This window comes from Empidonax traillii, unplaced genomic scaffold (assembly GCF_003031625.1).
Source record: "Empidonax traillii isolate 1590-97213 ecotype Southwest subspecies unplaced genomic scaffold, ASM303162v1 scaffold298:size702513, whole genome shotgun sequence".
NCBI classification, from domain to species: Eukaryota; Metazoa; Chordata; class Aves; order Passeriformes; family Tyrannidae; genus Empidonax; species Empidonax traillii.
The window spans coordinates 115102-142695 of record NW_020955491.1 but is presented as its reverse complement, the minus strand read 5'-3'; the positions used below and the strand labels follow the sequence as shown (position 1 = coordinate 142695).

The window sequence follows — 27594 nt, the reverse complement described above, 5'->3', positions numbered from 1 at the left end:
TTTTAGACAAACAGGTTTATAAGGTTTATTTTCCATTGCACATACATGGATTATATACAAGTTAGTAACATAAGTTACTTCTTAATTTTCTAAAAGATTGTTACAGCAAACACTTGCCATTTTGAAACATCAAGTCAGAAATCAATCTAAAAAGGTAAATATGACAATATTTTAAAAACAAAACAAATTGCACTTGGTTAGGGAGAGTCAAATACAGGTTTGTCTATATGCTGTAACAAACTATATAGCAGGTAATATTACAGTTAGAAGTAGCTCTTGCAGTCCATTTGTACATTAATAATTCTTTTCAATTTTACTTATTTAAAAATTGGTGGATATTTCAAAGACTTCCTCTTCTTCCTAGTATTCAAGATTCATCACGTGAAATGCACTAGCAACTAAGTCTTTATACAATTGCTATTCAAATATAAGAAGAACACCACACCTGAAAATAAGGAAAAAACTAAAACATATTGATTTTACATGTATCATGAGATGAAAAGTATGGAAGGTGTTCAGCAAGAAAGCCCTGTCCACTACTTACATAAAAGAAGATTTTAAAAAATAATCACTGCACACAATACAAAGGGTGGGGTCATACTGTAATTTTTAAGTCTCCTGTAACAGTAATATTCCTCATTACTGTTCACAGATGAGCGTTTCCATAGCAAACCTGTTCTCAAAGTGTCGGATCTTTCGGCAATTGGCGGCTTCACGCTTCTGAATCCCTGTTGTATTAGTAAAGAACAACAGAGGGTAAACACAAGAGGGGGTGAGGTACATCAGAGACATGATAGTTTAACATTTGCTACGATAAGATGTCACCAGAAATCAGAACTACGCCCTTTCGACCCACCCCTCAGAGGAAACACACACAGGCACACATTCAGATGTAGAGAATCAATAAGCAGGCAACGATTCTGAAAGTATGGTGAACCAAAGTGCAGTACCCAGCCTGCCCGAATCCTACCCTGGCTAGTTTTTAACTCAGATCAGTTCCCAATCTCCCTCTCTTTGTGTCCGTAAAAATGCTTGTGAGAATGTGAGAGAGGGAACAGAAATGGAATAAACAGCTATAAGCAAAAAAGAGTGGACTTGTAGTATTTAAACATTATTTTGGAATTGGACAAAGATAGAATTTAACTAAATTTTAGACACACCAATGCTGTCAACCTATGCTCATCATTTATTACTACAGGATAAACATACTGAGGTTTTGCTATTAAGACCTTTTAATTTTCAAACGTTTTTTCTAAATTTTTTCAAAAAATGTTATTTCTTCTTCTTGTTTTCCGAAGCAGTCAGGTCCAACAATATGACTAAAGCAATCAAACTGCTTTGGTTTACACTTGCCCACCACATACGCACTAAACAACAACAGCAACCAAAAAAAAACCCTAAACAACCAAATAGCAGAAAAAAACACCAAAAAGCAAATCTGAGTAACATTTAAATGTTACTTTTAAGGCAATATTTAATAGCTTGTTAAGACCCTTCCAAATAACGTTTTTCAAACATTTTCCATTAAGAAGTACCAACCACTACAATTTTCCTGTGAAGACAACTCTTATTCACATTTCACGGATGCAAACAGGAAACCATAGAACAATTTTTAATGACAGGAAGAACTTGCCATTCTGTACTTGGACTACAAGACTATAGCTTCTCACATATTAGAGGTCTTTCTTTGATTTTGGGTGGGGGTGGGTCAAGATACAAGATTAAAGAAGAGCATGAATGAAAGGCTGAACTCCAGAAAACAAGCCTGTGCGTGCACACACACATTTTGGCACTCCAGGCTCACTGGAGCCTTGAGCACTTTTGCACAATGAAGTGACTAATTTCCATACCTACACAAGAAAATATCAGCTGTACTTAGTCCCACAGAGCAACTACTGCAGTAAGCAACCCTTGCTTTAATTACAGTCACTCCTTTCAACAAAGTCAAGCCTACTTACTGAACTCAGGCATCACTGAACGTTTTGCCAACACACAAGACTGCAGGAGGAACACTTACCTTTCATGGCTTCTTTGCGCTGTAGTTTATAGGTTTCCTTGCCACGGCAGAGGCGGTAAATAAAGAATCCCAGCTGATCCACATTTTCAATGCGATCAGTAACGATCATCTGCTCATGAATCAAATAGGACTGGGGCAAGTATGTTCCAGCCTGTTGAACAAAAATATAACAGCCCTGTCAAAATCCATCTCTTCATGGTCTAAGTGCACAAGACACACTTTGTAATGTTTTTCTTTAACGTGGCTGTGACATATCTTCTTTGAATTCTTTCAAAAGACCTATTATCCATGTGATTTTATTCTAAATGTGCAAGCTTCATTACACTACAGAAATACATAATGATTATATTCAAAAAAGTCACAAAACTTCCACTGATGCATACATCCACCGCCCTCCTGCCACAGTGACATCAGCCTTCAGCAGATTTTTTTCCAGGTGTGCCCATTGTCACAAATCAGTCCTGCACTTATCATTCAAAGTTTTCACTTAATGAGTAACGGCCCAATAGATCTCAGTAGGAATGACTCTCAGGCAGGAGCCGGCACAAGCGTGATCTACATGGAGAGACTCTTGCTGATGAAGCAGGCCAGCTGCAGTATACTCCAGCTGCAGTCCATGGGGTTGGGAAGCCTTGAACTTATTCACAGAATGGGTCACAATTCTCAAGACAAACCCTAGGCAAGGCCATCTAGCAAGGTAAGTTATTATGGTGACTCCCACAATCGTTTATATGGAAAGGTATTAGAAAGCCATGGTGGTACATCAGGTGTTTCATGGCAATACACTAGAAAAGGGAAGAGCCATGAAAACATGCAAAGGCTTCCCAAGCCTTTTCTAATCCCTTCAGTGTTATTTTGCCACAGATGAAATGATGGAGGAATCCTGCTCTGTGCACACCTCACTGTACATGGCTGAAGAGGCAGAGACTTAGCTACCAACCAGTTTCTTAATACTACCACTGGTAAATAATCATCAATATTTAAAAATATTATTTCATTAAAGAAATTCTGTTAGAGTGGTTCTAATTTAGAGTAGTAGAGAAGGTGTTCCTTGATTTCTAAAAATAGAATGATTGCTTATTGTGAAAACATATTCAGCTTCTGTGGCGAAAGATGGCTGTATTACTGTTTTATTGACAATAAACAACTTGAAATTTCCATTGCAAAACAAGACTATCTTGTCAGCCCCAGCAACATGTTGAGAAGCTGATTAAATGCTATTCTCCTTAGTAAATAAAGGACTGCATAAAATTAGCTCTAAATCACAAATATTTTCTTCAGCACACATTATGAGGAAAACAACAGCAATTTTTTTTCTTTAAAGAAGAGCTTAGAAAACATCATTCTTCCAAATTATCCCACTCATTATTTTTCAATAATTAAATCACTGTAAATTCCTGTATCATAATTCCTGGTCTCCTGAATTTCAGGAGAGAGCCCTGAGGGAGCTCCAGAGCAAAGCAGCAGCACAGGGCACTGGCAGAGTACGCAGCAGTGCTGAGAACTTGGGGGGCAGCCGGGAGGGACACTCCTGGGCTCATGCCCTCCAAATCACAGGACTACCCCAAGCACATCCCAGTCCAGGAGGAGAGGGAGCTCAGTGCAGGAATCTCCTCTGCCCAGCTTCCACAGAAGCAATTATCCAACACTGGGATCCAGCACAGCCGCAAATATCGTCATCTTTGAGACATCCTGTGCATCGTGTGCAGTTAAAATTAGCCAGTTGGCTCAACAACAGGAACGAGGTGGGTGAGCAAATATACCTGGGTTTCAGTCTCATTTCTGAAAGAAAGGAGGCCTTTCATGTCTGCACATTCAAGCAAACTGTATCAATATATAGAAATGTGGCTCTCAAAGCTAAAATTACAGCTTTTCTTAAAAAACAAACCAGCCCAGACAACCTTCATTTTCATAAAATGCCCTTTGCATGTAGTCACAGCTCATTTTAATGAAACTAGCACATCAATTTCATACATTTTTTCCTGGTGCAACCAGTGTGACTGCAGGACAGTTTTTACTCTCTTGGCAGCATAGTTTTCCAAATTTCAGTTACAAAACATTTAACCTGATTTTCTGTGACATCAAATGCCCACAGCTTTTTGTTAATACAATGAAAATTAAACAGATGTCTCATAAAATTAGGGCACTCATTGTTGGGGACACTGATCAAAACAGTTTGCCTTTGCGCAGATTTTCAGTTAAATGCATAATGCCTGGTTATCCTCTTACTTGTAAACCAAGAATATTTGATTTGGTATTAATGACAAACTAGGAAACTAACAGAAAGTTAAAAAAAAATGCAGGGTCACTGAGTTTTACAGACACCACATCTCCTTACGTACAGGAAATGAAAGTGTGGTTAAAGAACCAGTCTCAAAATAGGCAGCTAAAAAGCAGCGGAGGACCTACTTGTGAAGTAATTTTTCATACGGAATTTATTTATATATACAAACCACTCAGAAATGGCTAAAATGGTTCTGGAGTCCTAATTCCAAAGCCTTTTTTGAAAGATGCAAACCCAGAGATGATGTAACAGTTCTTAATTTAAAAAGCCCAGTAAAATAAAATTTGAAACACTCTCCTCAAATCTTAAGGCACAAGTTAATCAGCTCTCTTCCCCATCTGGACTGTTTTGCTGTTCTGTGAAGAAACCAGAATGCTCAAAACTAAGGTAAATACTATTTAAATTTGCATTAAAAGCATACATATGTCAAAGTTTAAAAAACAAAGAAAGATTCATATTAAGTAAGTGAGAAACCCCATTAGATTATCTGCTTTGGCCTCCCTAATTTCACAGGCCATTGCATTTCACCCAGTTACCACGACTAACGGAACGGTGTGTTCCTTTGATGGTGACAAGTGAGGCGGCAGCAGCACAATAAGTCCAGCAGTAGTGTTCAATTATCAAACCCTGCCAGGAAGCATTTAGGAGCTCCCACAACATTACACTGAAAACCCATGTTTGGTTGTTCAGCAATTGTGGCATCTCAGTCTTTTCCACGGTCTTTGTTTTTAAGGACAACAAATCTTGATTCTCAACGTCTGGTGCTCACAGGACCAGGAATCTGGCCTCTTGCTTAAACTGGCCTTGCTAATCATACAACTCACATCCTGATCACTCCTATAAAACCTCCCTGCAAACAGGAAGGTCCATCTTAAGGCTGCTGGAAGCATCATGAATTTCCATCACACCTAAGTGCCACATCCAATTTCCTTAAGCACGCAGAAGAGATCCAATATGCCTCACGTACATCACCCTCAAGCCACTGGATCAAAGTAGGGACCAACCCTAGGGACCAGTTCTTTAAACAAGGCCCATGTTAAAAGGACTTCCCGGTCATCTGCTGCATTCCTCTCATCTAACCAGGCTTAGTCCAGCACATCCATGCTCTGTGGAAATTTTAGTCACAATGGATTGTAAATTAAAAAACACACAGACTACTACAAAATAATCCAGGTATCCCATATTTACACAATTTTGTTAGCCAAATTTACAGCATCAAATAATAAAATCACATTTGTTTGCCTTCCTCTGAATTAATAATTCCTTCATGATTGTAGATCATTAACTAAGTAGGTTAGAGACTCTTTTTCTCTTAGCAAGGATCTCTAGTGATCAGTTAACTTTCTAACACATGCACCTTGTGCAAATGCCAGAGTTCTGCAGAAGCAAAAAATAAAAAGGAAAACATCTGCTTTTTTCCTGTCTTAAGAACAAATTACTTGTTACTTAATCGTACCTTGATATTGATGAGCAGCTCCAGGAAATTTTTTGGTGGCATAACAACTGAAGTGTTCAGAGGAATCACATAGCACTTATCCAGGCTAAGGTCAAGATAGGCAGTGAGTCTCTGTTGAGAAAATATTTATTTTAATCAAAACAACAAGAACATTGAAAGAGAGACATACAGATCTTGCTGAAATGCTATTGCCTTATGCAGTTCTTCAAATTATTGTTTTGTTCACTGTAAAGTCTGTACAACAACTCCAATCTGAGGGTTGGTAAATGCAGAAGTAACACAACCTTGATGAGAGTTCGTATCTACCACAGGGATTTGGGCAAGACAGCAGGTGATGAGTAGCTCAAATGCACTACAGCAATGAAACTACAAAAGTGTATCTGAACTGTTACAGAAATAAGTTCAGTATTTATTGCTAGTGCCTGCATTTTGAAACAACAGGGCAAAAGCCTTGCTCTAATCTCTCTGCTTTTATATTTTGTTATACTCTAAAGGGGAAATGCTGACAGTGTGAATAAAACACAGAAGGAAAGAAATACCATTGCAGATAACGTAACAAAAGTCCTTTTATTTTCAAAAATACTTCTGACTTGAAGAGTTAATAATTATTCGTAGTTCAACTGTTATCTTTATATAGTACCTGAACTGCACTATTTCCCATTATTTGATAAAAAGCTGAGGGAATTATCCTGATGAATCCTGTAGCTCTGTTCACTGAGCAGTGTTTCACTGCACCTGTTCTTGCTGAAGAAGACATTATTTCTGGCTGCTGAAAGCTCTGAGGCTGGGGATGTATATAAAATACTGAGCACCAAGAGCCCAAAAGTCAAAATAGCACAGGACAGCAATCATCAGTACAACTAATCTCATTACATGGAAGCAAGTGTTGTACCTGTGGCAAATGACCCTAACGGCAAAGCCTTTATCTTACTGAATCAAAAAGTAAATTTCTAGTATTATATTGTTCTTTCTCACTTCTTGGATGCTGCACTTTTTTTTCCATCTTCTAGTTTTTCCTCTTTAGAGTCTTTGTTCTAACTCTTAACAGATGCTCCCTAAATGTATTCAGAAATACTTTTAAATTACATAGCTCGAGCAAGCAATGTTTTCCTCTAAATCTGGTTATGAATATTTGATAGATAGCACTTGTTTTGCCTGAAAAACTTTAAACTCTGAAGTTTGCATTAAAAAAAAAAAAATAGGACACTTCCCTATTCTTCTTTTTCAGCCTTGCTAAAAAAGCTGTTCAGCAAAGTCTTCAAATGTTCACAGAAATTTAGCTTCCTGAAAACCAGGTGTACATTTCATTGCCATATATCAGCTCCAATCACAAGGATACAGAAAAGGAGGGCTTCTAATTGTTTCACAGCTGCTGTTAATACTAAGAGCCATAGGCCTGTCAACTGCCTTAACAAAAATTTATTACCATGATTCCTATCAATCAAGGTTATTCCTTCAAAAAAGGAAGAAACAGCTAGAAGTGCTCTCATGCCCTAGTTCAGTGCCTCTAGAAATCATAGTAGCCCGGGGTGCACAAAGAAATTAAACTTTGGCTAAGCTTCCTATGGCATCTGGAAAATGAGCTCTTTTCCATGGTCAGTCAACTTGTCATTTCCTTCCCTTTCTGCTGCTGCTTTGGGGGTTTGAGCCACGTTAAGAGAGCACCTCTGGGGGTGCTTGAACTTCGCCAAGCAAGAAGTATATTTACTTCCTCATACTAAAGAAAGGAAACAGGTCTAAGATTTTTCCCATTCTAAAAACAAATGATGGTTTACATACTTCTTCACAAGGACTGTATAATGCTGTACTTTGTATGCCCAGTTAATAATTGCTTGCAGCCTGATGCTGATCAAAACATTTCTGCCGCCTCCTCCACCCTTCACTTTCCCCAACCACAATAATGAGGGAGTACACTTATCAGGATGACTGAGGGGGAAAATTTTTCAAGTTTTAAATGCTTTAAAACTTCTTCAGAAATGTTTCTTACCCGGTGGAAGTCATGGACTATATCAGCAGGATCACTGTCGGCAAATTCAGGGACTGGCACACTGATAAACTCAACATCTTCTTCCTCCAGGATCTGAATGTTTTGCTCAATCGTGTGGTAGCGAGCACTCTGAGCCTGTGCCCCAGCCTCAGGTAAACTTAAACCATCTTCAATGTACTTTATTCCACAGAAATACACACCACCCTGCTAAAAATAGTTAACAACCCAGCAACAAAAACATTAGTAACCTAGAAGATTAAAACTAATATACTCAAAGCACTGCAAAGAAGAAAAACTTGTCAGGGTAGGTGAAATTTTTTCCCTTTAATTTGATTTGTACACCAAAGTAGGAGCCAGTTGCTATCTACAACAGGACCATGGCTAAAACTTTGATTGTACTCAACTCAGAGGGAGTTCTTCCCTTGAATTCAAGGAAAACAGGATCCCATAAGCACATTCTTAAAATCTAGTCTTACATGTATTTTTAGAAAGATAGTGAAGTTCCTATATCTATATGTGTATTATTAAATTATGATCTAACTGTAGTCAAAATTACAATTTAGAACTGGTCATCCGAATCACCTTTAAAAAGCAAGTCTAACTCTTTAGTCCTGCTTGCAGCAGAGGGTTGATCCAGATGACTTCAAGACTTTTCTTCTAACTTCAGTTATACTGTGAAATTGCTTAGTTTTACAAGACTTCAAAAGCTTTGGAAGTCAGTTTCCAAAATAATTTTTAACAGTTTTAAAAGACAAAACAGTAATAAAAAGAAATTAAAACAACTAGTTTGTGTCCTTCTGTCACAGTACACATGGTAAGTTGTCTAAGTGAAGTGTATCATAAAGTCCTGAGTCAGAGGAAGTCATATACCAAAATTATAGGCCAGATAGTTTTAGAAATATGCAACTTATGCATACGCACATGCCATCATTTTGAAGTTTTGCATTAAAAACATGTCTTCAGTGCAAGGTTAGCTCAATTCCTGAATGCTTCCTTCAACCCAGATCTGACTCACAGACAAGTACCACAGGTTTGAATTAAATAGCACTTTCAATTTCACTTTACTGGCGTGTGAAAGGTGGAGCAGCCAAGTGCATTAGAAATACAGCGGGCTTTCAGCTACTCGGCTTCTTAATCCACCAAGATACACTATTCTGTTTAAGCATCATTTGCAGCACCACTGCTCCCCTGTAAATTTGTTTAATGTGATAGCCAAAGAGACTATAAACTGCAAAGTCAGCTAGAATTTCTCAAGTTTAATCACTTTGCCTTCCACATTAGCAGCTACTAAAATGGGGAAAAAACAACAATCCTGGTATCAGGGACAAGAACAAGAATTTCTACCTTATAATTATGTGCACTACCAGTGGCCTAGAGGGATTCATGTTTTGCTTACACTCTCCCTTTCTGACTCTGTGATCTTGCAACCCCAGCAGTTTCTAAAGCAGGGAGGGTGTGCTCACACCACTTGGGCAACAGCCCAGCACATCCAGCACTGCCCAGTGACAACTGCCTGCAAGGGAGACAATGTTTAAATCAGATCTCCCATGTTTCAGGTAAATGCTCCATTTCCCTGGCACCACTGCCTTCACAGGGCTTCTCTTGCAGCAGTGCCATTTGTTAAAAGACTGAAAATACATTTTGTTAGAGATCTAATCTTGTCAGCATGGATTCAACTTGACAGAGCATGTTTAAACCACGGTGACTGTGCTATTCCCAAGTCCCCTGCAGGGCCCATATTTCTTTTCCCTGTGGAGGCTAGGAAAGAGAAGAGTCACTGTGTTGCTTTGACAAGCAGTCCCTTCCCTGTGCATTAGCAGTACCACATGTGTTAGGAAACCTGGGATCAAACAAAGAGGCTTTCAAGGGGTTAATCCACCTCCAGCATTTGGCACTGCAAAAGAGGAATGAGAGCAGATGAAAATCTGGGACACCACTGGGGTTCATAAACTCAAGTTCTATTTAGATAACAATCTTTTCTCTGCAAAGTAAGGTTTTCAAAGTGCTGCTCCCTTTTATTTGTCAGCTTCACTTCTGTCCTCCTCTGCTGATCTGTAACTTCAGAGCAGGCCTTACCACTGGCCTTTAGAAAAGCTGAAGTTTTGGAAAGAGAAAAAGATTTTGTTCCTTTAGTTTAGTTTCTGCTCCTCTTCTAAATGTAATGCAGAAAAACAGTCTGTTACTCCACTTCCCACAGATAAAAACACTAACACAACCCTCTCATTACAAGTATGTGACTTACCTGGAATGCAAAATATTTGTACAGATAGGCACCACCCAGGATCACACCAGCCAGCATAAAGGCCAATCCAAAGCACATACACCAGCACCAGGCCCTCCTCTGCCCAACAGGCACGGCATCCTCAGGGTCCTGCAAGGCATCAGAGAGTGACCTTGAACACACTGTTCCCAAGACAGGTATGAGAGCAGATACTTTAGGCCCAGTAAGTACAAACACTGCATCCACCAGAAAAGGCTGTATGCACTTTATCAAAATTGTTTGGAAATTTATTGTATTGTTTATTTATTTATTTATTGTTTATTTATTTATTGTTTATTTATTTATTGTTTAGAACAGGTCTATTTAAGTTGAGGTTTAGTAAAACTTGTACTATCAGTCACTTTTAATGCCATTGTCACCGACTAAATCAGCAGACTAAAGATAAAAATGTAATAAAATCTCCCGAGATACCTAATAACACACAGAGAGCGAGCTACTTCACAGATTGCAGACAGAAAAATATCATTCTCAGGCAACCTCCACGCAACAACAGCAGAGTGAGGAAGTCAATTCAGAAAGGTCAGATTCTTTTTTACCTCAGTATACACAATTTAAATTAACTTCAAGAATGAACAAAATATGAAAGCAGCAGAATATATCCTTTCCTAGATTGTTCCACCGGGTCGAAAGAGGCTTTATCACAGCTCGGCTGTCAGAATGGTAAAAATGGGAATAAAAACAACATGCTTTGTAAGCTGTTGTTAAGGAAGCTTTCTGCTCTAAGACAGCATTTGCCATGCCTCTATCTGCTGTTTGTGTAATACTAAAGGAATGACAGGACGTTTCCCCTTTGGGGCACTAGTTTGCATAACCATGCAGTCCCCACAGGCATCCTAAGCAATACACTGCTGCTTGCAAAATCTTTCCTCTATCAGCCACATTACAATGTTCTTTTCTCCTCCAAGTGTCTGCATAACTCACACCCAAATGAAAAAAAAAAAAAAACCAACTTTGATTCACCCTGTTCCAAGCCATGAAAATATCTGAATTCAAATAAATACAAAGAAATTAATTACATCTTTGCAACCAAAAAAACAACAGCACAGAATGATGATCAAGGGCAAAATCATTAAAACTGAAAGAATAAAAACCACCAAACCAGAAAACTGAGGAAGAGTATGAGCTTGAGAAGGCTTTGATAGCTATGGTTGTTAGTCAGTGTTGTGCTTCATGGTTTTGGTTTTTTTGCAGTATTTGCTAAACATAAATGATTTTGCACGTGAACAAAGCTGTGGCTGTAGTCCCCATGCTGTCTTTGTCCAGTTAAAAAGTAATTCCCCTTATCTGGGGACACCTAATGCAGAGAGGACCCTTCCTGTAAATGACGGGAGAAAGTGGCACTTCCTTGGAAAGACTCATCCCAGCCATCTTAGAGAGAAGTGGCATTTTGGAGGGACTTACTTCCTTTCCACTGATTATAGAGGGAAATTCCTTGGTTAACAAATTAGGTACCTAATTCATATGCAGCTAAAATTAAGTGATGTGAAACCCACCTTTACAGTACACTGCAATTATCTTTCATACCAAAGTGGCAATGCAGCTTCTTTGCCAGGCAATGGCTGCCAAAATCTGATTCAGAAATATCTGGAGTCAAACTGAAGATATTTCTCAGATTTTGTTTTACATTACCTTGCTAACTACTGCAATAAATCAGATTGCGAAATCTCCATCTTTGGAGGTTTTCAGGACTCAACTATAGAAAGCCATGGTTAATCCTGCGTTGGCAACCATCCTGTTTCTAAAGGGAGGCCAAAGCCGATGACTTCCAGAGGCCACTTCCAACCAACATTTCTGGGATACATTACAAGACAAAGTGAGATTGGTAAGAAAACATTTGCTCTTGACTGAAAAAGCAGAATGTAAGGACATGTAAGGACTCTTTATAGTTTTTACATTACTAATTACTTAAAGAATTGAGTGTAAAAATTACAGGATTTCTAGCTGCCTGATTTTTAACCTGGTTGCTTGCAAAGACTGAGAACAGGACATAATACCCATGCTAATCTAATTAACTCTCAGGTCAGGTTGAGAGTCACTGTGGGTTCTTCCATAAATCATCTCAATTATAAATCTAAATCAGGTAAACCAAGGATTTTTATGTTGCCCTGTATCATTAGGTAACTATTTCCCTAGATATTTCAAGGCTTAAAGGACACCTTGTTGAAACTTTTTAAAATAGCTGTCATTTAAACCACTGTAAGGTAATGTCAGAAAATGGGATAGCAAACTGACTCTGGGATACAATGTCAAAATATTCCCTAAAACTTAATATAAAGAGAATCTTTCTTCTTTCTCAGTACTGCTTTTATCCTACACACCTTTTTTATCTCCAAGCAGAATTATCCACTAGTGGAATAATTTTCCATTTTTACATTATTTTTTAAGTTCAGAAACACTAACAAACATGCATTTGGGAAATGGTGCAGAAGGCATAAGCAGTGTGAGCACCTACCTGGAAATGGGGATTAATGCTAGATTAATTTTACAGAGGCAAAAAGAATAATCAGACAAAACAAGGTAACTTTTACATTTCACCAAGCTAGAAGAAACCTTAAGGACAAGCTTTTTACTATTCCATCGTAAATAATTTTGCTTTGATATGTAAGATGACAGGTGTAAACAACAGGTTTAATACAACTCTCTTATCCTTTACCAGCAGTTAAATGTTATCATTATTATTTCTGAAAGAATCCCTAGTGGTGGCACGTCAATCTATTTTGTATTTGTACTTGCCTATTGCATTGATTTGTCTCCAGCCTACTGAAAACAGCCCACGGAATTTAGAGCAAGAGTTCAAGCCCAGTTTAGGCTCTTGCTTAGGAGAATGCATAAAAGCACAGCACCTGATTACAGAGAAAACCTGAGACTGACAACACTGAAAACATTTTATGCTACTGAAAGAGAACACAGGATTGATTTCCTAAGCTGAAAACTAAGTATATTATCAAGCAGTTTAAAACCAGCTTAAATTAAAATATTATAAATAACTTACTGAAGCTAAATTATACTCATATTAGTAGCTGCACTGTGGCTAAGCTCTCTAAGCTTTTGTATTGTTGCTGTGACAGCTTAGTTTGGACTGTATTGACCCAAAAGAATAATTTGTCCCTTGCTATATAAATCTGACCCTCTGCACTGCAAGAGAACAAAGTGCAATAGATGCTCACCCTCCTTCCAGGTAACTCATGTTCCAAAGGAAAACACATTAAGTGAAAGCAGATTCCCAGTTGGAGGGACATTGCTGAATTAGCACTTCTCCCCACATGGTTACAACTGCCAGAGCACAATGTGAGATTGCAGCCTCACTGACTAATTTTTCTCTAGGACAGCTTTCCACTGACAGAGGTATCTGAGAAAAGGAAGCCTCATGTACTTGAGGTGAAGACTGACCTCTAAAAATATGCCTCTCTACTTTTGTAAGCAGCAATAATTAATCATTACTGTTACGGTCCTTTTCTTTCCCCTCTTCTGCTTTATCCCTGCCCTGGGTACTTTCAACTCTCTCGTGAATCCTCAGCCTTAAGATGATGCCACAGAACTCATCTTTTCCGATGCAAAACGCCTTAGGAGGAACTGGATGCAAGCCCAAAACTCGCTTGTTTCCCTTGATGAGCTGATTGTTCTAATTGGAAAACATTTGATTAGCCTATTTCCCATGGACAAGAGAGGAAACAGAAGCATCTCTCTGCCACTTGAACATTAAATACTACAGTGTTAAAATTAAATAGTTCAGAACTTCCCAAACTCAGTAGCTTCAAGCTCTTGCAGGAACAATTTTCCTGCAGATAGAAAATCAGAAGCATTAAATTCTGTATTATTTGAGACTCACAAGATTTATATCTAGAGTCCTCACAGGGAAGTTACTGCAGCTTTCAGTACAGATCCCTTCATCAATGACCACAGCAGGTAATGCAGAGCTGCTGTCTTGTTACTGAAACCATGAAACACTTTGCAGATGGACAGATGATACCACAAACTATTTACCAAAGCACCACTCAACTACAGAGAGTTCTTCACAAGAACATCTTTAAGATAATTAGCACTAACTGTTCTGCAGTAGGTTAAAAGAAAAAAAGTTAATACCCGTTTAAACATGCAAACATTTGCAGTTATTAATGGCTACTAGCCATATATGCTCTTGCTCTTTTCAGTTCAATTTTAATGCTACTTTTTTTTTCCTTTAAATAATTCCTGAATTTCAGAATGACCAAATTCATGTTTGGGGTAGTATGACAAATTTATTCTAAGAAGCTCCAATACTGAGCCACAAATATGTATAATTAGACTTGGTAATTACTTAGATTTTCCCCTTGTGGCTTTTTGTACATAGTGGAATATAATTGCTTTAACATTATAAAAGTAAAGCAGTAAAGTAAAACTTACAAGACATATGTCTAGCTCATATTAAAATGAGTGAGATTATCAGACCTTATGCCTTTGCAGAAATTAAGGACACATCAATGATATGATAAAAAAAAAAAAAAAACAATTATAAATCAGTTAGCTAATAATCCACCTAAACCAGATATGATGGATAATATGCTGTGGGAAGTCCAGAATACTGAATGACTGCTAAACAGCTACTCAAAAGATAATGTCCCAAATTTAAAAATAGATATGATAGATAAAAATAATTTTGGGAGGGGGAAATGTCTTTGAGAACAAACACACAGTCTTTGATTCACAGAGAAACCAGATGCAGAGTATTACTGAGTATTACAAATATTACTAAAAATGTCTACAGCATAATACACAAAATGTCCATAATTATGCAGGTGAGAATAACATCTAATATATATATATATGTGTGTGTATATATATATATATATAAACACACATATAAGAGCTTACAGTTAATGTGGGTAAAACTGGCTGGAAGCTGTTCAGAACAGTTTTCTTTTGAGGTCCTTTGTGTGCCACTTAGTTCACATGGATGGACAGAATACAGTGGAGCAGACTGAGATTCCTAAATCCAAATATTGACCAACTGCAGCTTTAATTAGTGGAACAGGAAGAAGGGAAGTTAATGATGACTCTTCCTAAAAGTGTTTTTTAATGAGAGGCTAAAAAGTCTTGAAAAAAAATACTGACCAATGGCTGTATAAACTGAATTCTGTTGGTCAGGCTCACCTGCTCTGACTTGTAAATCTGACATCTGTAGAAAAGACAGTCCATTTAAAATGAACTAAATTATGGAAGAGCTCTGCATTCCTTCAATGGCATTCCTGCCTGAATGAAGACTGCTCCAAGCCTGGTATTCTATTTATTACTTGTTGCAGATGGGAAATTAGGGAAGGCTTTTGCAAGACTCCTCACTTGGCAGATGCTGCAAATCTGGAAGGCCATAGTACTGATCTGCCTCTCAAGCAGTAATTTTATGCTTACTAATAAAATAAAATTTAAATTTTAAGTACAATGATCTTTTAACTTGCCATTTGGAAAAAAACACTCTATATACAATAGATGGTTCAGAGATTTCTCGCTTATCCGACAAACAAGCTATGGTTGTTTACGTGCAGTTGATATCTGAACACTGCAACCCTTCTGTGGCAGCACTGCCAGTTCCTCTTCTGTCACAATGGACAGGGACTTGTCCATCTGGCCAAAGGCTCTCTGCCTGAAGAATAGCATGAAAACCAGAACCTAGTTCTACTGCTGTTTGTTGTAGTCACGTAGCCTGAAAAAACAAGGAGATTAATCAGAATTACCTATTGGGCAGTTTGTATTATTAAACTCCTCCTTCTGTATTTCTAATATCTGTATATGGTCTTTGAAATAATATTGTGAATACAAAATCTGTTAACAGCATTGGGAAATCCAGAAGTGAGAAGAAAATACATTTTAAGAGCTTTACCAAGTTCAAAATCCAAAGTCATTTTCATATTACTTGAATGCTACCTTTCATCAAATGATGGGGGAGTTTTATGAAAAATGAGGTATCTATCAAATGACTCATTTCATAGTTCAAACATCATAACAGAATAAAAACATTAGTATAAGCAGCCAGCTCAAAATCATCTTAGAAAGGGAATCAGCGCTGATGGGTAGGAAAGGAGCTGCAGGTGCATGTATTGGGAAAGACAGAGGTGAAGACAGAACAAAAATTGGAATGCAGACAAGAGAAGGGCAGCAGGAAATAAAACTAGAGAGAAACATCATAGAAAATGAAAAGTTTAATTTCTCTGCAGGAAGTAAAGGAAAATTACAACTGTAAAGTGAATGTAAAGGACGTGAATCAGCAGTTCACCTACAGCTATGTGATAGAGGGAAAACCAAAAAACATGTCCTGAAGAGTAATCCTGTAACTAACTGACATGAGTAATCCTGATTTACCTAAATACTGCCTTCATTTCTGAGAAAAGAGACTGCAAAAGTCGATGGGAGCCAACAATTAAAAAGGATGGGTAAAGAAGGAAGAGGCCTGTAACTATTTAGACTGCTGCTTTGGTTAAACTTTGGAGTAGCGTTAGGAGTAGTCGTTGTTAGCTTTGGTCTTACACAGACTAGAAAGTGGCAGGGGGAGGGGAAGGAAGGCAGAGCGTGTGTGACACACCCAGACACGCTTAAATGGCCTCAAAGTTCTGTCTCTGTAGACCAGGCAAAGTCTTTGTTTGTGCACATGCACAACTTTTGGCTATATCCTCAAACCAAGCTGTCCACAACAACTGTACAAATAACCACACACAATGTATTTTACTGTTTTCTTCAAACTGTGTTCCCCCAGATTGTTCCTCTTCTCTGTCCAGTTCCAAGATCCACTAACTTCCTTCTCTTGCCACCAAACCCAGTGGTTTCAAGTCTTCCTATAACTTCCTCCTTGTCCTGTGTCTATGCCCCCCTCTATCTTTCGCCACCCCAAAGCAGAGTTCTCCAGTCTCTGCCATGTGCTGACTAACTGGGCACACCTTGTTTCCCTTTCCTCCTTTCATCACTGCCACCAAATAAACCTTTCACCACATCAGTGTGCTATGCTCTGGTGAAGAGGAGCTGGGCTGTGGCCACAGAAGTGCTCTGTACTTTGACCTGCCACACCAGCCAGCATTCCTGTGCCTCTTTACTGTAAATGCTCAGGGGTAAGGACTGCCCTCTTTTTTCTTTCTGTACAGAGATTAGTACAACAGGATTTTAATACCCCCTTACACTCCTTCTGAACACGAGGAAACACTTTTTTTACTGTGAGTGTTACCAAATGCTGGCACAGCTCCCCCAGGGAGGTTGTGGAGTCTTCATCCTTGGAGCTATTCAGAAGGTGACCGAAGATGGTCCCATGGTCCCAAGGAACCAGCTCCAGGTGGCCCTGCTAGAGCTGGGGGTGAGGCGGGGGGAGGCAGGTGACCTCCAGAGGCCTCTTCCAATGCCAGCCATTCTGTGACACACATCTACAGTTTTTAAGTAACACTAACACCATACAGGGTAAGGATTAATAAATAACCCTAACCACTGGCTTCGTTACAGAAAAAATACCCTCCAGGACTGGGTCTCTGCTAGACAAGCAATAAAGCTCCACACATCCTTAATTTTCTTTGCTTTGGGGTTTTATCATTCTTCTGCCATTTCCCCATCGCCCACATGAAAACTTCAACAAAACCTACATTTGGAAAATGTCTTGTCTTTAAATGTCTGGATGCTGAACACAAAAGTTCTTGTGCCACCGACCATCAGAGAAATCCATAATTGCCACTGTCCTGTACTGAATACAAAGAGTTTTCATAAGCTTGGCTAGTGAAGAGGTGGTGGAAGTCACATTTATTTATATGATATAATAATGTTGCTGAATTTATCTATACATTTTCATCAAGTAAGGTGCTGGAAATTTGTTCTGCATTCAACACTTATTTTTCTCAAGTATTTAAAAAAAAGATAAGTGTTCTGGTGCAAGTTTGCAAGTCCTAGACCAAAACATGCAGGTGAAAGCTTGTTTACATATCTGGCAAGAGGTGCCTGAGGGATGTCTATTTATTTTAAACAAAATCCTCAAACCAAAGAGGTCATATGGGACATTTTTCAGAACACATTTTGCTTTCAGAAAACAAAAATGCTACACCCTTTACAGTTACAGCATGTCAAACACAGCATTTCATTAAACTGTATAATTTTGAGAAACACTTCATTTTTAAACATCGCAAAAAACAACTCTTTCCCCACTTGCATTCTTTGACTTACAACTGACTTACATTTTCCTGTTCTTATAAAAACTACACTAAATCAATCTATAACTTTAATGCAGTATTTCTCTCATCTTTATCCTGAATTAGATCAATGTTTGAAAACAGGAACTTAGAAGGCTCCTATTTCACTTAAAATGGATCAATACTAAATTATCTCTTTGACCTTGATTGTTCTAGTTCCTGTCTCTTCCTTATCCTGCTCACTTCTTTTATCTGAAATTTCTCTGCTTTTTTCCTACAACTGCCTGAATCGCAGACATCAGTATGATAGAACACCATGTGGATTTAACCTAGATTTCTCTCAAGGCTATTTTCCCAAGCGGCATTGGCTCTTTCACCCAAGAGATCTCATTAGCATGCACATATGCGCCACTGAGCCTCAGAATTTAATAACTCTATTCCCAGTTCAGCCACAGATGGTATGTCATCTCAAGCAAGTTACAAATGCTGTGTCTCAGTTTCTCTCAAAAGTAGAATCCAGCATCACTGAAACGACTTGTGAGGTCTGTAGTCCAGCCTTTTGCTCTAAATGAAGGTGGATTCTGAAGGCTGTCCAGGTTGCTCAGAGCTCTTGTCCAGTCAAGATTGAAAACCTATCAGGATGACACTTCAAAGCTTCTCTGAGTAACCTCCTCAGAAGCATTCAGTTCTCCTCAGACTGAAAAATATTGTGCTTATACCAATTAGAGGCTCTCCTTTTTCAATTTATGACCACTGTTTTTTCAGTCACCTGCCCAAGTGGTGGGAGTCTGCTGTGACATCCCCCCTGCAGAGTTTCATCTCCAGGTTGAACAAGCCCCATTCCCTTGGCCGCTCCTCACAGGGCATATGCTCCAGACTCCGACCATCATGGTGGCCCCTCCTGGACTTGCACCAGTTTGTGACTGTCTTTATTTGGATCAGAAAGCTCTCACCCCTCAAAGATGCCACTGACTTGTGCCTAGCTGATGGTCCACCGGAAGCCCTGGGTCTTTCTCATGCAGAGCAGCTTCCCAGCCAGGTGATCCCCTGCCTGTCCTGATGGAGAGAATGAGTCTGCTCCAGGTAGAGGACTTTGTATTTGCATTTCTTATTTCTGAAACTCAAGAGATTTTGTTGAGCCCATTAGTGTACCCTGTTGGTGTTTTTCTGAATGGGAGCCCCGTCCTCAAACAAATACACCCTGCTAATACATATATTAGTGAATTAAGGTGCATAGTACCTGTACGGCAAGCAGGGTTCTCCGAGTGAAAACCATTCTATATGCAAATACCGAATAGCATTTAATTGTAGCACTTATGAGTATCAGCACAGAAGAGCTGACCTTGAAAGGCTTATATTTGATTATGCCCTCTTTCTAGGAAAAACTGTTGTAACCAACTAAAGGGCTTCACTGCAATTAGACTATTCAAAGCCTGAGGTGGAGCACACACTCCAGCGCCCAACACCTGGCTGCATCACACCCTGCACAATCACAGACGCTGGCCACTGTTCAAACACCTCACCAAGAGAACTTCACGAAACTCAAATTTCAGGCAAGACAACTCATCATCCTCTAAAGCAATCTCTACAAGTTTTGTTTGGCCTCCTACCCTGCACAGGGTACTGCATTTTCAAATGTATTAAGTGCAAGGGTTTTCTATTTCTATGTAGACTTTATCTTTTAAAATAAATAAATACATAAACAAATAGGCCTTGGTGATTCAGCAACTATATGAGATCCACCTCAGAGATCATGGACACCTCCCAGTTATGATCTTCCCAGCATATTCTTTTTTCACAGTCATTCCACTGTCTCATTCTACCCTCAAAGGAGCAGAAAGCTGTCATCAAAAGCAACTGTTTGCTGAACCCTAGGAAGAAGACAACCACAAATTACCCCGGATTTGCATTCAAGAAACTCCACTCTTAAAATGCCTGTGGGTTTTATTTTTATGTGTGTGTGTATATATATATATATTTACATAATTAATAATATATAAACTTTATAAGAATATTTGTATACACATACTGACACTATTATATGGAAAGGACAAACAAGATACCAATTTTTTTTTCACAATCTCTATAGTAACTGTTGGGCAAATATTACTTTGCCATTTTTTGATGGGGAATTTTGCTTGTAGATGACACTTGGATCCCTCAGAAAGGACCTAGGTTTCTCTGTATGTCTATTGTCATCCAAACCCTACTTAGGCCACGTCATGTCTGCCACAAGACCATTTCTGACTTCACTGCAGAGCTTAATCTTATTAATTATCTCATTCCTTTGGTTTACCACATCTGTAAAATTAGGACAGATATCCGAGTTTTATAAATTAGCATGCTTTTCATCTGTAGATTCAAAGTAATTTCCACTGAGGATAAAAAGCAGTACATAAATAGTAAGAAAATAATGTTGTATTATTCATGCAGATCAAGAGAGTAAAAGCAGATAACACTAACCTTTGTCAATTATAGCATAAGGGGGGGGATGGGGAGAAAAAACGGGGGGAAAAAAAAGGAATCTGTGCAACAGCTAACAAAACACATAATTACGTATCCCAGCTGTAGTTATGTTTTAAATATATCATAATGTGTTTGGAAGCACAGAATAAAGAACTTTTAAAACTACTAGGGCTTAAAAATGCAGTATTTGCTTCTGAAAATATTTCCTGAGAGTCACAGAGAAGACTATTTTCTTCGTATGTAAGCTATTTGGTGCCTGTAGCTAGTGGCTACTGGAGAGAAAATACATATAATGCCGACAAATATTCCAAAACTGCAACTGCAGAAGAATTAACTGAAAACATTACTGGAGGTAAGTATGCTTACCATTTTTATACTGTCCCCAAAAGACCTTTAGCATCAACATTTACTAAAATGCTGATAAGAAAAAAAAGGGGGGGAAAAAACATGCAAGTAATAAAAAATATAATTTGAGTCTATAAAAACTAAACTGTTAGATTATACTTGCAACTGAAAATGTTTCATTAAAACACTTAACATGAAAACAATATATATACACTATATTTGGAAATTAAACCTTTCTTGAAATAGATGTTCGTATTTTGGATTAAATATTCATTATAATGGAAGGAGTCTAAACCATTTCCCTTGAAAATACTGTTGATGCCAAGAAAATCTTCTTTCAAATGTTTTTCACAGTAAAGCTCAGCATTTCATTTTGACCCACATCTTCAGAAGTTAACTAATTTAATTTGAGCTTTCCCACTGAATAGAACTTGGGTTCCAACAGCCTCTTAAGGGGTATTCTTCACACTACTATACAATGTTAATATCCAAACTAGTTTCTTGGAGCTTATCAGAAAGACAAGAGTATTGCAATACAGAAAAACAGGATGAACATAAGAGGAGTGCTTATGGCATTCACTATATGATTACAGCACAGGACAGTTTTTCTAAATATCGCACTATATAAAGCTTCATCTAATTACAGACTTTTCCACATGACAATGTTAACTTCTCCAAATACATTTTCAGGGCAATGGGCCTCAGCCAAGTTAAACTTTGTTAATCTGGAAAGAGAAACTATTCAGAACTGCATAAAGTATTTGCATTGTCTCTGTAGTCATCCCTGCACTGAATTCACATGAGCTGTAAGGTACAGCCATCAGGCCCTGCTCAGTCAGCCAAAAGCGCAAATGATACAAATAACTGACACAGCAGTTATCACAAAGGTCTGGCATTAAATATCATTCTACTGGGAAATGGCTGTATTTCCCAACCAAGGCTTTGTATTTGTTATTCAGGTCAGGAAGTTATGAGAAACAGAAAAGGAAGTGAGATACAGAGCACTGACAGAACTCCTCTGTCCCACAGGTTCATTTCCATTGCTGGGGGGATGGGAATGGCACAAGCTCTTCCAGATCACTTTTTGAACTTTCTAGCTTCTAATTCCAAATCCTGCAACACACTTAAAAATAGCAAGAGATTGTCAGAGGAGCACCACAAACTTTTAAAGATCTTGTATTTTAGTATCTCTCAAAAGCTGGCAACCTCTAAGGAATAGCTTTAGGAGCCAAATGTCTCAAGATCACAGTTACCTTATTATCAGGAAGCTGTACTACTTAACCAGTAGCACAGATTCACCAAGTAAAAGGATGCAGGCAATGACATCAGCCACAAGGCTTCTTTTCTTATGAAGTGTTCCTCATTAACAACACAAATTTTGTTCAATAAACTCAATTTATCCTAATTTATGTTTGCAGGTATGCACAAAGTCAAATGAAGTAACAGAACCCTGGGTACCCTTGTGCCTGAAACTGGAAGGTTTTTTCATCTCTGGTTTGCTGGGTTTCCATTAAAATCTTAGCAATGTCTGGAAGGAGAATGGGGAAAGAATTCAGTTTGTTAGGATTTTTTACCTCTGGTTGTCCTTTAAATAATCATGCCTTAATCCACAACGATCTGACATATAGCAGAAGCTGGTTGGTTTAATGACCTAGTTGCATCACAGAAAATACAAGAAAATACAAAGACTGCTCTTTCCCCAGTGGCGACTGGTGAAAGGCCTGTAGAAAATTTGTCTGGAGGAAGCCTATAAAGGGAATAAGGAAGCTCCTCCAAGAAAAAAAGAAACAAAACCCAAAAAAAAACCCCAACCCTTAACCATCTAACTACAGACATGTCCCATAAAGTGGGAAAACATGCTTTTCTGACAGCAAACCAATAAGGAAATGACTATTTATTTATGTGTGTGTACTAACATCTGTACCATATAAATATATTACATAGTACATATATATAAACTGTTAACATCCTTATTTCAGAAACATCTAACACCAATAACATAAAGTCTAAGGGGGTTTCTGCATAGCAACATAGTGCTTATTAGTTGCTCAACATATTTCCCAGGTGGATCCCCTCCCTCTATGTTAAAAATGCCTATTTTAGTACACTTTAGGAAAGATTAGGCTAAAGTGAAAAAAAGAGATTCATTTTAAAGGTCGGAGTAATAATGTTCTCAGAAGGAATAAACGCAAAAAGTTGCTGCTTTTAAAATTCTTAATATTTAGGCTTTCACACCGAACTCTCTGCAGATACAGTTATCCAAAGGTCAGCTACAATTCATAGGGGTGAATCCACAGCTCCCCTGCCCAAAGCTGTCTGTGGTAAAGATGCACTGCATTGAGCACCCCCAGATAAAAAATACAGTTTCAAAATGTTGCCACCTACTGCAAAGACAGAAGGCAGCAACAGCCTGAGAGCTGTGGAGGGCTCAAAGATCTTTGGGGAGGGCCTAATCTATTGAATGGCCTCTGCAAAATGTCTGAAGACTTCCAACTGTGCTCAGAACCATCTTTGGCTCTCCAAAGATCTATTGTAGGGAGAAATGTTAAAATACCACACATTATTTGTTTGTTGGGAAACTGGGTCATAAAATACCCTATTGTAAAGACAATGAGCAAAGTGGAGAATTAAATGTGGCCTGAGAACCTTCACTAAGAATATTCTGTATTTTGGCCAAGAACTGTGGCATAGAACTACCATTCTGAAGTCAGTAAGAGAGTTTTAATGGCTGCCTACAGTAAGTATGGAGATGCTTTCACAACACACCATGTAATACTGATGATTTATGCAGAGACAGGATTAGCACACTTGATTTTTAAACTCCTTTTAAAGTAACATACTCCAGATCATTGCCTTCTGCAAAAGCTTTTAAGCTGTTATTCCCATGACACGTTCCCTACTCTTCTTGCATCTTCTCTTACCTTCCCCAATTTATTTCCTATTGGTACCTGCATCAGAGGTTACTGAGCAAATTTTGGCAAGATCAGAGTATTTCTATGCTACATCGTCAGCATATTTTGTCTGCAAACACTCTTTGATAAGTCCTTGGAAGATTATGTATTTGAGAGTAATTCTGTGATTGCAGAATTGCAGTCTTCAAGACATAGTGCTGGGAAAAGCAGCAGAACAAGACTGTTCAAAGAACTCGCTCAAAAACTCATTCCATTAATTTTTATTTTCTGGACATTTCAGAGCACTTGTCTGTTTTCACTAATATCAACTGGTTTACTAATACTTCTTGCTCAAATCTTTGATAGGTTTTTGATAATAAAACTCTGAATGTACAATTCTCCTGATCCTCTTCCACTCTTACGGTTTTCCCTTTACTTCAGTCCAGAATGCCTCCCAGGACTTTCTTCATAAAAGAACACTTCATAAAATGTTGTTATACTTTTCCTGTTTACAGTTGCAATCTAAATCTATCTATTTTCCTAGAGAAACAATGTAGCAGAGGGAAAAACAAACGTCCAACATATGCTGGCTTGGATATGTGACTTTTTCAATCTACCAGAATTCTCTCTTCCAGTATACATTCCCACACTGCCTTCAAACCTCACTTTTCCAGCAATGAAGTGATATGAATAATACATCTGTCAGATGTGGTTTATTTTTCCCCTTTCCTCCAAAGAACTGCATAGGCAGCTGAAGTTGTGGAGCGGGAGGGGCAAGATCTGTTTCTAATGCAATTGTTTTAGAGAAGGCGAAGTTCAAAGAGCATATCTTCCACTTACCTCAAAGGTATCAAGTTTTACAAGGGCCCTCAGTTCCTTTATTTTGTCCTAAGATCTGAGAATAAACTACCAGCGTTGAAGAACCACATACCTCTAGAGCTACATGACATAATTTGTTTCACTATTGTTAATCCTGCATGGATTGCACAGTATTTTTTACTGAACTACAGATGACACTACTGTTCTCAGATATACTTTTACTTATGCTCCAAAACACGCAATCAAAAAAACAAACCCTAGTCAAGAGAATTTTGCAAACTATTAGGTGCAGGTCTGCAGTCCTACAGAGAAAAGACAGAAATGTGTCAAGGAGAATGTCAAAGACTTGATGTCCCTTAAGAGCATTCATCTGCTTTTCGAATTTTCATCTGCTCCTAGCATTCTATTTAAGGACTGGTTTAAGCTTTGTTAAGGCACATTCATCCCCTGACAACAGTGCAAGAACTTTTAAGTAGCTACTGTGAGACAAGACCACCTCTTGACCTGGTTAATCAACATTTACAAGTCTCATTTCTAGACAAGGAAAGCAGTACTGAGGCCTGGACAAAGCTAAGGCAGATCCTGTACCTCATCCTCAGCTGCAAGGATTTACAGCTCTGCGTTAAGGAAATCATATTCAAATGACATGCTTCCGTCAGTATCTGGACAGGGTCAGAAGGATTTGTTCCCTAGTGTACAATTAGCCAGATGTATTTTGTTTGCTTAGCAGTAGGAAAAACAAGCCCAATATGGTAGGCTGTCTGGAAACAAACATCATCCAGGGCAAGTCTGGATTCCCAGATAGTATGAAAACCCCATGTTCTGGAACATGTAGCTTGTTTCTCCCTTACATGCTTGGTGTTAAATTGACCACCAAACCTGGGGTCAGGAACTCTACAGCTCAATCTGGGCTCAGGGAAGCCATGACTTGCTAGAGAATGGCACTCCTGCTATGAATAGGAAGCACTTAACGGATTTCCCATAATTGCAGACAATTTGAGTAACAATACTGTCTCATCTGTTGTGGCACGCTGTTTTATTAAGTCTCACTTAAATACTTTGGTCAGAGTTTTATTTGTAAGTGCAGTATGTTCAGTTGTGAACTGAAGTGTGAAATTTAACCACTTGCTAGCAGTACCAGGAAGATGTCACCAGAAACACCTTGGTGGTTCCTAAAACGACAACGGATTCTGCAGGCGAAGAACCTGGCCCCATCAAAGTCACAGCAAAACCTGCACGAGGGCACAACTTCATGCTACAAACTGTCTTCCTAGGCAGAAGTTCATCATGAAGATTTAGAAAATTAACAAACACTGTCGCTTTTGCAGAGCAAATCTGGTAATTCACAGGCCTGATGCACAAGAAATTGTGAAAGCAAATGAAAACATCGAGACATGCTGTTTATGTGCAACTGGCCATGTTTTAAGTTTTCATTCACTTTTCACAGAGCTTAAAGCAAAGTACCCTACTCCTAATTAAGGAGTAGTTTTGATTACCGGAGCATAAAAATTGCAACCAAAACCCTTTATATCCTAAGCAGTTTTGCACTTCAAAAACTTTAAGAGCCGCTGCTGTTTTGTGCTTTGTTGCTGTTTGCAGAGGGGAGGCGACAGCAGCGCCTGGAGTTTGGGTGCTGTTTTGGGGCGGGGGGGAGGCAGCTCTTTGTTCCTTTATTTAAGCCAGCGCCAAGTTCCGAGGCGAAGTTCTCGGTATCGCACAACCACCAGGCTCTGCGAACACGCTGCGGCATAAGCACGGCCAAACCCCCAACTTCACCCTAGCCAAGCTCTCCCTCGCCCCGAAGCCTTTGGGGTCTGGGAGCAAGCCCGCAGCCCGCCGGACTGAGCCGTGCGGCCAGGGGGGATCGCACGCGGTAGGAAGAACAGGCACGATGCGCCTTCTCCATGCAAAGCAGCTCCCACCGCCGACCCGAGCACAGCGAGGGGGGCTGAGGGTGCGGGCCGGCAGCTGGCCCTAAAAGCCGAGTTGGCCGCGGTCCATGAGCTGTCGGAGCTAACAAAAAAAAAAAAAAAAAAATTAAACCAGAACCACCACAGAGATCCCCGGAGTCGGAAGAAGCGGAGCTGCAAAGCGCGTTCCCTGTCAGCCATTTTAGAAGCGTGAGCCGAGCGGGGCGCACCGCAGCGCAGCTTTCCCCGCCGGCCCGCCCGCGGTTCACCGCCGCGGGCAAGGGGTGCACAAAGAGCAGCATCGTCCCCGCCGCGCTCCCCTCCCCGGGCGGCCCCGCCGAGCGGAGCAGCGCGCCTGGCACCATCCGCAGCCGGGCCGGCCCCGGCGCCTCGGTGCCCCCGCCGCCCTCACCTTGGTGTCCGGCGGCAGGATCAGCACCTGGCTGTTCTCTTCCTCCTTCTTCGCCGCCTCCTTCTGCGCTAACGCGGAGTTGAACGACACCTTCACCATGGCCGGTTCTCAGCGCTCCGCACGCAGGAGAAAGAGGACGAGAAGCAGCCCGCACCGGCGGAGCCTCGCAGGCTGTCTCCTGCCTCGCCGACCCCCCGCTGCCGCCTCTCAGCGACTGCCGCCCCCGTCCTCTTGTCAGGCAGCGGAGGAGGTGGAGGAGGAGAGGGAGAAGAGGAGGCGGTGCCTGACGGGGCGGACGGAAAAAAGGGAGGTGGTGGCAGTGGGGCCTCGCCCTTTGCTCGCCCCGCCCTGCCCTGCCCGGCCCGGTGCGGCGAGGCGATGGGGTCGTGGTGGGGACCGTCTGTTCTGCAGCTGCCCGGTCGGCAGCCGAGGGTAGCGGGGCCGCCGCTTAGCGGTGCCTGGCCGTGCCCCGGGAGGCATCGCTCTGGCCTCGGCGGGCAGCCCCGCGGGGGTCCGGCCGCCCAGCCCCGTCTGGCTCCTCTGCGAGGCCCGGGGGCCGGCTCGCCTCGGGCCCACACGCTGCTGGCCTTGCGCTTC

General features: G+C 40.0%; 1 protein-coding gene across 1 annotated transcript; it reads right to left on the bottom strand.

Annotated features, from left to right (window-relative positions):
* Positions 1 to 27272, bottom strand: ITM2B (integral membrane protein 2B). Its single transcript, XM_027890800.1, has 6 exons — positions 26998 to 27272; positions 9987 to 10115; positions 7745 to 7951; positions 5758 to 5868; positions 2018 to 2168; positions 1 to 728 (listed from the first exon to the last, which is right to left on the bottom strand). Exons 1-6 carry the CDS (start codon positions 27094 to 27096, stop codon positions 640 to 642), a joined length of 786 nt encoding a protein of 261 aa, XP_027746601.1. The 5' UTR covers positions 27097 to 27272; the 3' UTR covers positions 1 to 639.
* Between the last annotated feature and the right edge of the window lie 322 nt (positions 27273 to 27594).

Excerpts from the sequence above, each read along its gene's own strand:
- ITM2B (XM_027890800.1), bottom strand. The coding sequence starts at position 27,096 with ATGGTGAAGGTGTCGTTCAACTCCGCGTTAGCGCAGAAGGAGGCGGCG. Across the intron at positions 10,116-26,997 it reads TCCTGCCGCCGGACACCAAG|GACCCTGAGGATGCCGTGCC; the intron begins GTGAGGGCGGCG and ends GATGCCTTGCAG. Across the intron at positions 729-2,017 it reads GCGCAAAGAAGCCATGAAAG|GGATTCAGAAGCGTGAAGCC; the intron begins GTAAGTGTTCCT and ends CTAATACAACAG.